This window comes from Canis lupus, chromosome 1, assembly GCF_048164855.1.
Source record: "Canis lupus baileyi chromosome 1, mCanLup2.hap1, whole genome shotgun sequence".
NCBI lineage: Eukaryota > Metazoa > Chordata > Mammalia > Carnivora > Canidae > Canis > Canis lupus.
Genome location: NC_132838.1, coordinates 44,940,435 through 44,953,881, shown reverse-complemented (window position 1 = coordinate 44,953,881; position 13,447 = coordinate 44,940,435). Strand labels below are relative to the sequence as shown.

Sequence of the window (13,447 nt, the reverse complement as noted above, 5' to 3'; positions counted from 1 at the left end):
TCAATTAATTGTTGACAAAGAAGGAAAGAATATCCAGTGGGAAAAAGACAGTCCCTTCAATAAGCTAGACAGTAATATGTAAAAAAGGAAGCTGGACCACTTTCTTACACCAAACACAAAAGTAAATTCAAAATGGATGAAAGACTTAAATATAAGACTTGAAACTATAAAAATCTTAGAGGAGAACACAGGAAGCAAACTCTTTGAACATCTAGCAATTTCTTGCTAAATATGTCTCCTGAGACAAGGGAAATAAAAGCAAAAATAAACTGTTGGAACTTCATCAAAATGCAAACTTCTGTACAGTGAAGGAAACAATTGAAAAAAACTAAAAGGCAACCTTTGGAATGGGAGAAGGTATTTGCAAATTACATATCTGATAAAGGATTATTATCCAAAATCTACAAAGAACTTGTAAAACTCAACACCCCAAAACCAAATGTTCCAATTAAAAACTGAGCAGAAGAGATGAATATACATTCTTCCAAGGAAGACATACAGATGCTTAACATCAGTCATCATCAGGGACAAACAAATCAAAACTACAATGAAATATCAATTCACACCTGTCAGAATGGCTACAATCAACAACACAAGAAACAACTAGTGTTGGTAAGGATGTGGAGAAAAGGGAACCCTCTTGCAATGTTGATGAGAAGGTAAACTGGTGCAGTCACTGTGGAAAACTATGGAATTTCCTCAAAAAGTTAAAAATAGAACTATGCTATGATCCAGTAATTGCACTACTAAGTATTTACCCAGAGAATATAAAAATACTAATTTGAACGGATACATGAGCCCCAATGATTATAGCAGCATTTCTATGGTAGCCAAATTATGGAAAGAGCCCAAGCGCCCACAGACTAATGAGTGAATAAAGCAAACATATACATATATGCATACACCCACATATATATATATATATAAAATAAACTCACATAATGGAATATTATTCAGGCATAAAAAGGAATGGAATCTTGCCATTTGCAACAATGTAGATGGAGCTAGAGAGTTTTATGCTAAGTGAAATAAGTCAGAGTTAGACAAATATCATATGATTTCACTCATATGTGGAATTTAAGAAATAAAACAAACAAACAGGGACGCCTGGGTGGATCAGTGATTGAACGTCTGCCTTTGGCTCAGGGCATGATCCCGCGGTCCCGGGATCCAGTCCCACATTGGGCTCCCTGTGTGGAGCCTGCTCCTCCCTCTGCCTACATCTCTGCCTCACTCTGTGACTGTCATGAATAAATAAATAAAATCTTAAAAGAAACAAACAAACAAGCAAAGGGGGTAAAAAGAGAGAGAGGCAAACCAAGAAACAGACTCTTAACTATAGAGAACAAACTGGTGGTTGCCAGAGGGGAGGAGGGTGAGAGAGTGGGTGAAACAGGTGATGGGGATTATGGAGTGCACTTGCTTGATGGGCACCAGGTATTGTATGGAGATGTTGAATCGTTATATTGTACACCTGAAACTAATATTACACTGTATGTTAACTAACTGAAATTTAAATAAAAACTTAAAAAAATAGTTATCAAAGTCATCTGTTAGTCAATTCTTGGGCTCCTTATCTATGGTACAACATTCACTTGGAGAATATTCTTTTTAAACAGGTAAGTTATCATGTGTAAATGAGAAAGACAAGAGGAGAATCTATATATCACTAACAGATTTTCTTTATTAGACATATATATCATTGTACATTACATGCAAGAAAATCACAATATAGCCCCAAATGGTTATGTATAATAACCAATGCACAATAAGAGTAATACAGTCAAAAGTTTATATTTTTACATACAACTATCTTCAACAGTTAAATAAGAATAAGGCAAACATAATTTACTGATGTGCTCACTGTTTGATGTACAAGTCAACATTTTGATCTGCACGTGAGATCACTGTTATCTGGCAGTTCATTCTTTTGAAAGCTAGAGCTGACCATCTTCTCCTACCTGGAAATGTGCATAAAGTGTAAAATGATAGCTTAGTCTTTACTGCAAGTGAAAATATTAATTTTCCTACAATTAAAAAGACATTATGATGGGACCAACACATTAATTAAAACCAAAAAAAAAAACCCCAAACCTTAAAAAAACTGAAGAAACACCTACCAGACCATCAACATGAAAAAAAAATGTTGTGTATTTTTAAACATTTCTCTTTAGTGTTACCACAACCAACAATATACAGTTGATCCTTGAACAACGTGGGGGGTGGGAGCACTGATCACCCCTGACCATGCAGTTGAAAAGCTGCATAAAACTGTCGACTCCCCCAAAAGCTGAACTACTTCTAGCCTAGCGTTAACCGGAAGCCATACGATCAGCATAAACAGTCAACTAACATATTTTGCATGTTACACATATTATGTACAGTATTCTTACAATAAAATAAACTAGAGAAAAGAAAATGTTATTAGAAAATCATAAAGAAGAAAAATTACATTTATAGGACTAGACTGAAATTATAAAAAAATCTTCACTTAAAAGTGAACCTATGGGGTTCAAATCCATGTTGTTCGATGGTCAACTGTATTAATTTGTCTCTGTTTTGCTGGCAGGGCCATGTAGGTGAAATACACATACTTTGGTCAATATTTTTGACTTATTGTGGTAAGGACAGATACAGGGAATTTCTTAAAAATAAACAGGAAGCATGTTGTGCTCATTGTTAAATCTATGGACTTCATCCTGTTTTTCTAATGATGTGGTCATGCTTTAATTTACTTAGCTAGAAAATCTGTAAAATATGAACCATTCTGGACTTTTCTTTTTATGCTACCAGTTGGCATTTGTATAATCAGCCATTTGGATATAAGCTGCATAGAAGCTGAATCCATATGCAGAGCAGCGGATCTGTTTCTCTCTTTGCATCCCCAATACATTCAAGGAAAAGGATCGATTCTGCTTTTCTCTCAGACCCCTGAATGGGAGCCATGAGAACAAAATCAATGCTTAGAGAGTTGATTGCTTGAGTTAGGTTTTACTTCAAACTATAGAAAAAAAGAAACTATAATTCTGCTGACATTTCTATCGCTGGGGAAAAAGTAGTTTGTGGGTAGTGTGGGCAAGAATCTGTATAAAAATATTTGTGCTAAATCAACCACAGAGAATCTAATTAAACATTTTAAAAATAATATTTTGATTTTTCCCATGGAAACATGTGTGTCTTTTTAAAACTAAGTGTTTTTAGTTATCTGAATTTCAAATATAATCAAAAGCATGCAGCATCCCTTCTCTTTTCTAATGGAAATTATCTTTGAAAAACAAAAATGTGTCATTAATGTTACAAAAAATTTAATGACAAGTGACAGAGCACCTAATGCCTAGATTCACACTTTGAGGAAACTCATCTATTTGTTATATTTTATAGAACAGATTTTCTAATATTTTAAAATTCCATTTGCAATTTTTTTCATTTAACATAATTAAATAAAAGCAGCAAGATCACTTGTTTTAAGTTTCCAGAATTATTATTAAGTAGATGAAAAATTCAGAAAATGTATTGCCAAGAGAAGGCTGTGTTAGTGGAAACTGGCATTTCTTTTTTAAATTCCCATTAAATTAATGGGAGTGTATATTTTTATATTCATATGGCAGATATTTTTATGGTGGAAATACTAAATTATAAATTGTACTTTTGAATTTTATGAATTCTGTATTTGTGACCATTCAAATTTTTCAGTGAAATTAATTATTTGGGTAAAGATAAAAGCATAATTTGAAGTTCAAATTAAGATTTAAATGGAGAATGTATTTTCTCCATTTTACATTTATACTCTCCAGAGTATAAATGTAAAAGAGCTTGCAAGTAATTTATTGATTCTGGACCTTCCCAATAAAGAGCTAAGGTCTTGATACATTTTATTGCATTGACTGCTTTCCATTTTGATGACAATTACCATGTAATTTTCAAGGCTCCATTTTTCTACATGTGTGTGTGTATCTGTGATAGTTATTTTCAAACATACTATATAATGCAAAGCACCTGATTGATCACAGAAACTTCATCCAAACCCAGACATTCTGAGAATCACAGATTCCTCTGATCTTCAAGAGGCTGCAGAACTATTCCCAGAAGTTTGGAAAGTCACATGTTTGTCAGGCCATGAATGAAATATATATATATATGAATGGATGAAATATATATATATATTTGAGAATATGTATAAAACTTTTTTTCCAAGTGAATGTAGATGTTCTTATGAAATAAAATACACATCTAAAAGCATTATTGACATTTTAGTTTTTCCATTATGGATTTTCTCAAACAGTGGGCGGTCAAACTCAAATTGTTTTTTGTTTGTAGGAGTCTCCAAATCATAAAATGTTAAGAAGAGCTTCTTAGACTTTAAAATATTACAAAATACAGTTAGAGGTTGAGATTATTCCAACATAACAGAGTCAAAATGAGTTTATGGATCCAATCTAATATTAATTTCCTACTATTTACAAAGACATCTGTGTACTGTGCAAAACCAGAGCCAGAAGAAAGACTTCTGGCTTTGACATTTATGCCGGAAGCAGCATGGTCAGTTACCTGGCAGTTACTATTCAGTGGATTCCCCTCTCCTCTCCCTCAGTTCTGCATGAAGTATATAGGGTGGCTCCCTGCCCCCCCCCCCCCCCCCCACCCAGTGGTGTCTTTACTTTTCAGTGAGAAACAACTAGCATGATCACATCAATGGTCTTCAGGGGCAATAAGAAAAGGAACCAAACTGATCTCCCAATTTCCTACTGGAAGCTTCAGGTTTGTTATGAGAAAATGATACTTCAAAAGAGGTGCTCACATTTTTAGGTGCATATCCATGTTTATGGGCCAAGCTACATCCTGGTGCAAGTAACTTCAATGGATTATCCCTGGTTTTAGATTTGACTGGAATTATGTTGTAGTGAACATTACTTACAATAAATAGATCACCAGCCTTAACAGAAATTGTATACATTTGGTTTTTGAATTTGGATATGGTAAGATTTATTTCATTCTTAGAATAGGAAGGATTTCATAATAAAAGTGAAAAAGAAATTGTGTAATCAACATTAACCCCCCTCCCATTCCCAGTAAATGGATGAAATTTATTAAAACAAACAAAAATCAATGGGGCAGTTTTTGATGTAAATACAAGATTTCCTTATTATTGTTATTCCACCACCCCCAATCTATGTAGAAGTTATGTGATTGATTAACAGGCAGCAAGGGGATCCTAAGAATTATTTGCCAGCTCCTATGATTTGCAATATTGAGTTTATAAATCTTGAAAATAACCTGATGCTATTTGAACCTAATTTATATAGATGTAGTAGCTTACATGGAAAGTGCTTCTCTGGGTAGGAGGCCTATTGGTTTTCTCCACTCTCTTGAGAAATAAGGGCCATGAATTTCCATAAGGCAAATGAGTTTTGAGTTAATACAGCAATGATCAGTAGCAGCTTCCCACTGAGTCAGAGTGCTGGGTGAGCCTGGGGGCAGATGGGAACAAATTGTCTCACAGCCAAAGAGAGTAACAGGAAGGCCTTGTTATTTTTCTGTTTTTTGAATGGACTCCTGCAGAGGCAAGAGCAGGCAATAGGAAGCAGGTTTACCGCCTGCAGAGATGCAAAGAAAGAATCAGCTGATAGGTTTCTTGTGCTAGTCAGTATATTAGAGATTGAATTCTGATTGGTTCTAGCATCAAAATGATACAGAGAAGAAGGACATTAGTTGATGAAATGGAGAATGTAGGTGGCCCAGCATGATGGCAAGCCATGAGCAAAGATATGTCTCAGTTTTCCACTTTATTCTGGCAATGATGACCTCCTACACTGGTCATTACAAAGGGAAACGCACTAAGTAGAGAAAATTGGGGAGCATGCATGTATATGATGACAAATATCCCAGGGAGAAGTCAAAAATTTTGAATAGCAACAAAAAATAAGCCAATGACAACAACAAATCCCCAAACCAACCAACCGGACAATCAACAAACAAAAAAACTTCAAAGAGTTTTGACAAATAAGGAATAGGCATTCTGAAATATCTGACTGACCATTTTATCCTAATTTACTTTATAAATGAGAACTCCTCTCTTTTGAAAGTCTCTGGTAGTCAGATTCATTAGGCAATAATGTCCACTGATTTTAGAGCATGATATCTTGACCATGGCAAGAAAAAAATCACATATGCTACTCTGCCAGGAAAACTGTAGAAATTAATACTGCATCTCAATGGTGTGCTGTATAATGGAAATTTCATGCAAATTGCATTGTCTTATTTTGGGAAAGTAAAAACTCTAATATGGCATGCAAATACCAGTGGATTCATAGGGTAATCTCAGATTAGAGACCTTTGGAGGGCATAATAAAGATTGTATGCCTGTGACTGGCCCTTCCTAACTCAGAACTGGGAGTATCCGTAGAAGTCAAATCTACAGACCAGAAGAGGCACCAACTGATCTCTAGGCTTGGTTGTTTTGATGTCATAGCAGTGTGGGGTGGTGACATTATGGCTACGACAAGATATGGAATGTGAAGAGTATCTCTGCATCTCAGAAGTCCATCTCTGAGAGAACCAGAGAAAAGAGAGCCTATGAGACATATAAATTTTGCATATATCATATACTGTTGGGACATTGCTTCCCTCCTCAAAATGGGGAAAAATAATTGTTTTTCTCAGTAGTTTATCTGCATTGTTCTCCACTATGGACTGTAAAATCTCAGTCATTAGATCACACGAATGTGATTTCCTCTCCCTTTTCTCTGGGAATTGTTAATTAAAGGTTTTACTGTAATGATATTCAGAAAGCTCACTTATGTTGTTCAGTGTATATGACTGTGTTCAATTTCACTTAGGCTTTCAGGAACATAGTATCCCCTCTATTCCCTCCTTTTCTCCTCTTGCATCTCCCTTGTGTGTATCACTTCTCTCATTTCCATTTGGCATTTTGTAACCCTGTGTATTCATTAAAAACTTTCTAACGTTAGTGGGTAAGGCTAATTGAACAAAACATTTATGTATTAGAAGGAAGACAACAGAAATGTCTTTTAAGAGAACTGGAAGTAAATATGATAGCCTGTTCTCAAGATTTAGGTTCTTTCAAAGATCAAATAGCAAAGTAAGAAGAAGGAAGTTGTAGGTAATGTTAAAATACATCTTTTCCTGAAGAATTTTTTGCTAAACATGCTTAGTACAGGGCATGTGACAATACTAAGATGAATTTTCTTTGCTGTCTCCAAAGAGACCTCTATGTTCTTTCTCTGAAACCATAAGACAAATATACATTTATTCTTTATAGGCAATGCACACATCACTAAGAATGAGGCACTATTAGTTGAAACTTAAGCAATAAACTTTTTTTTTTCAGTTGCCCTGGTTTCGATTTACATAAATTGTAGGGGGAGAAGGAAACTCTGTTTGACTCATGAGATAGCTCTGAATGGCCACTCATTGAAGTGTGCAATCACTGAGATGTATAGAAGGCCAATTCAGTGTCTGCAAAATATTATCTCCCCTTATGATGTATATTAATATTACCATTCTTTAAAAATCATAACTGAAGATACATCATCTGAAAAATAAAAGCATATCTATGCTTACATTGAAACATTTGGGGCTATTATGGTTCATTTTGGGCAACATTTATACTGTAGAAGACTGCTTTGTGCTCTTTCTACACGTATATAGAGGTTTTACTGAAACACAAAGCTATAAAACTTGTTTGCATTCAACCGTGGTTTCTGCAGGTCCTGTTTCTGGTCTAATATATTTTAAAGAACAGTTGCAGCTTTGAATAGATCACTACCTGCTCTACAAAATGCACACTTTTTAGAGGTAATCTCTGTGTATAAAGGGTAATAATGCCAACCAGTTCTTCTGAATGGTAGTGAAGTATGATGCCAAGTAATTCTGATGGTAGAATGATAAAAATGAGTAAACTCCTTACCCCTTATGATTCCACTTGATTCTTAATTCACTTTTTCCAAATAAATAGTAAACCTTCTGCACTGTTTCAGATCTGGGGGTATACTCTATGAACATCTTAATCTATTGTTTTATTTTGTCTTCAAGCAGATTGGGACACTCTTTTGGATGTGAATGGGTCAGAGACTTCGCTAAGTTTCTGAAGGTTGGGAGACAAGGAAGGAGTTCACCCCTTATACCACATGAAGTCAAAGGGCTGTTTTTTCAATGTGTGAGGTCAGGGGTCTGGAGACATTAGGCTCTAAGCACTGGTTTCCAGATGTGTCAGCTATGAAATACAAACCTGAATCTCTCTCAAAGAGCAGAGAAAGCAGTAATTGTCCCAGTTTCCTCTGTAATTTTATAAAGTTTAGGTAAAATTTCAAGTGCAGATTTAAATGGAATTCTCACTTCACACAAAGTAATAGGAAATGCAAAGTGAGTTGAAAAAGTATATTACTAAATTTGCATTAAATATGTGATGGGAAGAACCCCAGAAAAATTGATCTCTCTTTGAATATATGACCAAGGTCTAGAATCATCTTTTCATATATTTGAGTCAAGGCATGCTTTCAAAGATTGATAGATTCAATTTTATTTTTTTCTGAGCTTTTAAAATTCCTTTAAAATGTGTATGCAGCTATTTAATGTTTGAAAAGTACTTTGTTACAGGATGCACTTTCAGCCCACCCTCAATCCATTTTTCATAATTCTAAAACTCATTGTCAATGGTCCTTACATTTGTAACTCAACTGTCTAGGACACAATAATATTGGGTAAGTTAAACTGAACTTGACTTTTCTGCTGACTCCTTTAAAAAATGCCGAGGCATTACATGACAAGAGCTTGAATATTTGCCATGGACCATAGCACACTAAGCTTTTACCATTTGTTTTTGCTTACAACTTGCAACGTATATACTTACTTGTGGTTTTAGTTTGATCTCAGTGGTGAGCAACAACTGGGTTAGCATTATTTCTAATTAAATTCAACTGACTCTTGGCTGGAGGTCACAAAGCTATATACTCTTTAACTGACTTGTCACTTTAGGCTCTGATGTCCTAATGGCAGTGATCTTAAATAAAATCTGGATGCTATATTCCATCACCATGATCCTGAAGCATCTCCTACCAGGAAAAATCAATGGTTAGACCAAGGCACTGATGAAGGTTTGCATTTGTTCCTATCTCTTCCCCTTCCCCAAGTAAGGTGGCTCACGAGAAAAAAAAATTATGTTGAGAATCTAGGCAAAAATTTTGATGCTTTTGCAATGGCAGTGAGGATTCCTGAAGACACCTATTTCCTACTGGTGGATATTTTTATGAAAAGGATAGTGTTTGTGGCTGTATCTCACAGCCATGGTAGGGGCATGTGTAGAAAAGTTGAGAAGCTAAGGCTACTATTTCTTCCCCTTAGTTTACATCTACAATCTGCTTCCCTGGAATGCCAAACCAGAAGAAATTCCGTCCATAAGGATATGAAGGAGAAATGAGAAGGAAGAATAAAACAGAACATTACATTTTCTTTATACACAGATTTCTTTCTTTCTTTTTTTTTTATACACAGATTTCATAAGGATCTTTAGCTCATCTGATTAAGTCAGGGCTGGCACTTCCCTATTTGCCACAGACCAGCAAGACAGATCTAGCAAATTTGTGATGATGGTTTTGAATGAAAAATATGGAAAACATATTTATTATTTACTGTAGAATGTTTTAACTAAGAGCTGGTCATTAGGCAGAAATAATGATTGTTGAGAATCATCCTTAATGAGCAGAAAGTAGCACTACGTCATCTCTTGAGAGAACTATTATTACAGCCCATTAAAGGCAAGAATTTTCCTCCCCCTTGACTTACATGCAGATATTTCATTCTCCTTTATTATGTTTCATTTGAATTATCGTTTTCCTTGTGGAAGCTTTAATAGTGTATATATGCATATATGTATTTATTCACAAATGCATTTATTTAACATTCTAAAACTTTTTAAGGCTCTGGTTTTAGTTACTTTGATCAGAAAAACATTAAAGATGATGTATATCCATTCTGGGACATATATTTGTGAAATAGAGATTATTAGAGGCAAATATAAGACTTCAATATTCAAGATGAAATATTATCTTGGCTTTTGTTTTTTTCTCATTCAGTGAATACATGTATTGGGTTCACATAATGACAGCCAACTGGATCTGAGATGGTAAATTTAGTTATTCTGATCCAAGACAGCTGTCTTCCTGAAACATTGCCTTTGGATGTCCGGTACATATTTGTGCCTTATTATACTGAAGAATGGATACAAATTTTAATGTTGAATCTACTGGCAGCTTGCAGACTTAGAAAGGGAAGTTGGCACTCTGTTGTCTACTATGTCTTCATAGATAAATATGTACATGACTCATTTAATCAACATGGACAAGAGTTCAATGTGGAGGGCTTTTATGCATGGACCGTCTGACTTGACTGCCTACATAGATCGAGTAAAATGAGTGATTGCCAAATCTTTACCATATTTTATACCATAGAAAACCAGTCAAAGAGGAGACTTATCTTACAGAAATTGCTTAGAAGACCGACATTTTATAAAGGAAATCCTGACATTTAGCAAAGATCAAAAAGACCAACATATTGATGATGACATTATATAAACACAATCTTCAGGAAAATATTCATTGTTAGTATTTCATGTCCAAGTAACTCCACAGGATTGAAAAGAAGATTAACCACTTTTATCTATGGCCATTTGATTCTTTCTGTTTTGAGATTAAGCTTATTGGATCCTTATTTTTAAGAAGGTTTAGCCTGTTCTGAAAATCAACAGCAAAAATCTGTCATTTTATCACATTGATTCCAAAAGCATAAGTACTCTGAGCAGAGTTTAAAAAAAAGGTAAAAGAATATGCAAAGGGAGTGTGTAGTATGGAGAAACTACTGCAAAATGAAGTCAGTACATTTTAATGCTTGACTTCCTCCATAGATGAAGTGATGAGCTCAATGATCCACTATTACCTTATATGAATACTTCTACAAAAGAAGAGAATTGCACCGTTAAAACTAGGGAGCAAACAACTGAAAGCCTAAGAATGGACAATCTCCCATTGAGACTCTCGGGAAGTACCTGCAATGCACAAGAATCCATCTTTCTGCAGCTGACACATTGCTGTGTTTCAGATTACCTTTCATGTTAATTTCTTCCCTTGCAATCATGGAGCTAGATAAGAGATGTTATTTTAAAAAGAATACAAAACCAAGAAATGAAGGTGGAAATGATGTCTTACGTGTTATAATTTGAAGATTAACATTAAAAGTAATAACAGAATAAAGTATTTCTTAAAGAAGACTAAGTAAAGTCCTGACTTCCCACACAAGTTCCTTTGATCGGAGGTAGCACTTACTTTACATGTCACCATGCTGAGTTTAACAATTGATGGTTTTCCTCTAATGAGATTATAAATATTTGCTTGGAAAAAAATATTATACATGGAATGGTAATCTTCTATGATGACCTCAATTCACATACCATGGTATGTTTTGGTTCCATTGGGCATCTTCCTCATGCTTATGTACACAAACTGGACTCTTCAGTGTAGTATAATCCTTTCCTTCCCAACACTTAGTTGAGATGTCCTTCTCATGTGCAGAGTGGAGTGGCCACAGAGGATTGAGTTTGGATGACTCTGGAGCAGATGCTTTCCTAGGAAACTGGAGCTTCCCACATGTTCTTGCAGTGACCTGCTTCCATATAGATGGTGGCTTCTGAGCTCAGTGAGGATCTGAATGGCATGAGACCCACTTAGGGCAATGGAGAAGTTTCTGCTTCCAGATTTTCTAGCTGAAAGAAGAAAGAGCAAAGTCACTGAGCGTTTCAAATTGGGTTGCAGTCACATTTATCAGGCATCTTCTGTATGTCAGAACTGTCCTGAGAACCCTCAGTATTCTTTTACCTGCAACCCTCAGAGCTTTTTCTAAGTGTCAAGACATTACTTAATCTCTTGGGTCATTATGAATAATCTCTTGGATCATTATGAATATACTATTGCGTTTGTATACAATGAGAATTATACAGTAGTCATCAAAGGGATATTACTGATGGCTTCCTTGAAAAAATACATTTTAATCCAAATCCCTTATCTCCCTCTGTTCTTGACCCTCTTTCTCCTTCTTTCTCCTCAAATTATTCATGGCTTGACAAAAATTTCAAAAGAAAAGTAGTGTCTCTCTTTGCAATACCTTTCATGTTCTTCATTTCTAGGTGAAGACATTTTAATTTTTCACCCAATTCTCAAAATTAATGGATTTTTTCCCTGAAGCAACTGATTTGAAGCACACAGATTTTATCACCTGCACTTCCACTGTAAAGCCAGCATATACTGTAAAGCTAGCTACTTTTTTGAGCAATAACATGTTTGTTCCCACACATAAAAACGTGGCCTGATATTTTCAAATATGGGAGGAAAATTGTAGGAAAGAAACAAGTTTTATAATTAGCAAGTAATAATTGCTGTCATTTTTACTATAGTTTTTGGTGAGAAGGAAAGGAGGTGTTTACAGAGTCAGCGTCAAGGCGTGAGAGGGCTTTTCCCTTAAGTTTATTTTGGTATATTTCACACTTCAGGAAAAGTGCAGGAATGAGAATAGCACAAAGAACATTTGTGTATACTTTACCCAGACTTACCTGTTATCAACATTTTATCCCATTTGTTTTATCATTTGTTTTCTATCCTTTTTTTTCTCTCTTCTACACACAGACACACACACATGATCTCACTGAACCATTTGATAGTCAGTTGACTTTTTATCATTACACATTTCACTATATATTTCATTATATATTTCCTAAAAATAAGGAATAGAAAGATCAGAATCACCATTTGGAGAGGCAGTCTACCATGGCCCTGGGTTTCCAGTGCATCCTTGCTGACTGTGCCAAACTGCAAGGCTTCATGTCCTCAGGCCTGGAACAGTTTCTACAGGGGGTCACATAGGCAATTAGTTAGGCCAAGGTGACCACAGCATCGATTGCTGTGTGAAGTGCCTGTTCCTAGGAAGGTTTGTTTACCGCTTGGCCCCAAAGGGGCTGAGACTTCAGCTCTGGGTTCCTTAACTGTGACACAACCCATTGTGTGTGCAGCCACCATCTGGTCTCATCACACTGCCCTGTGGGATTTGGAGGCAAAAGAGGCACCGCTAAGCTAAAGCTCCTGTTATTCCTGTGCTGTGAGTACCAAACTGTCTGACCTTTGGTCTACTTTTCGCACCTCAAGAGTTGTGGTAAGACAACCTGCTTGCTTGCTCAATCATCTCCTTTGTAGTCTTTGGAGATGGACTCCTTTGGAGTCTGGTTACTTCTTGCCATCTTCTAAGAGGTTCTTCCCAAAGAACCACCACCTGCTGGCACCACTAGCAGGATGTCAAGATAGACAATAACTTTTTGGAAGAGAGAAGGCGGGCTCATGGACTGGGTTTCAGAATATGAAGAAACTCTTTGGGAGCTAGTAGTAAATGT

The 13,447-nt window shown here is 35.7% G+C and overlaps 1 protein-coding gene across 1 annotated transcript in view; it reads right to left on the bottom strand.

The window, feature by feature from the left end:
- Positions 1-4,651: 4,651 nt before the first annotated feature.
- OPRM1 (opioid receptor mu 1) overlaps positions 4,652-13,447 on the bottom strand; it is a 71,816-nt gene continuing 63,020 nt past the window's right edge. Inside the window, exon 4 of the mRNA XM_072828493.1 lies at positions 4,652-11,773. Coding sequence (XP_072684594.1) covers positions 11,735-11,773 — 39 coding nt within the window. The 3' untranslated portion in view covers positions 4,652-11,734. The remainder of the gene's footprint in view (positions 11,774-13,447) is intronic.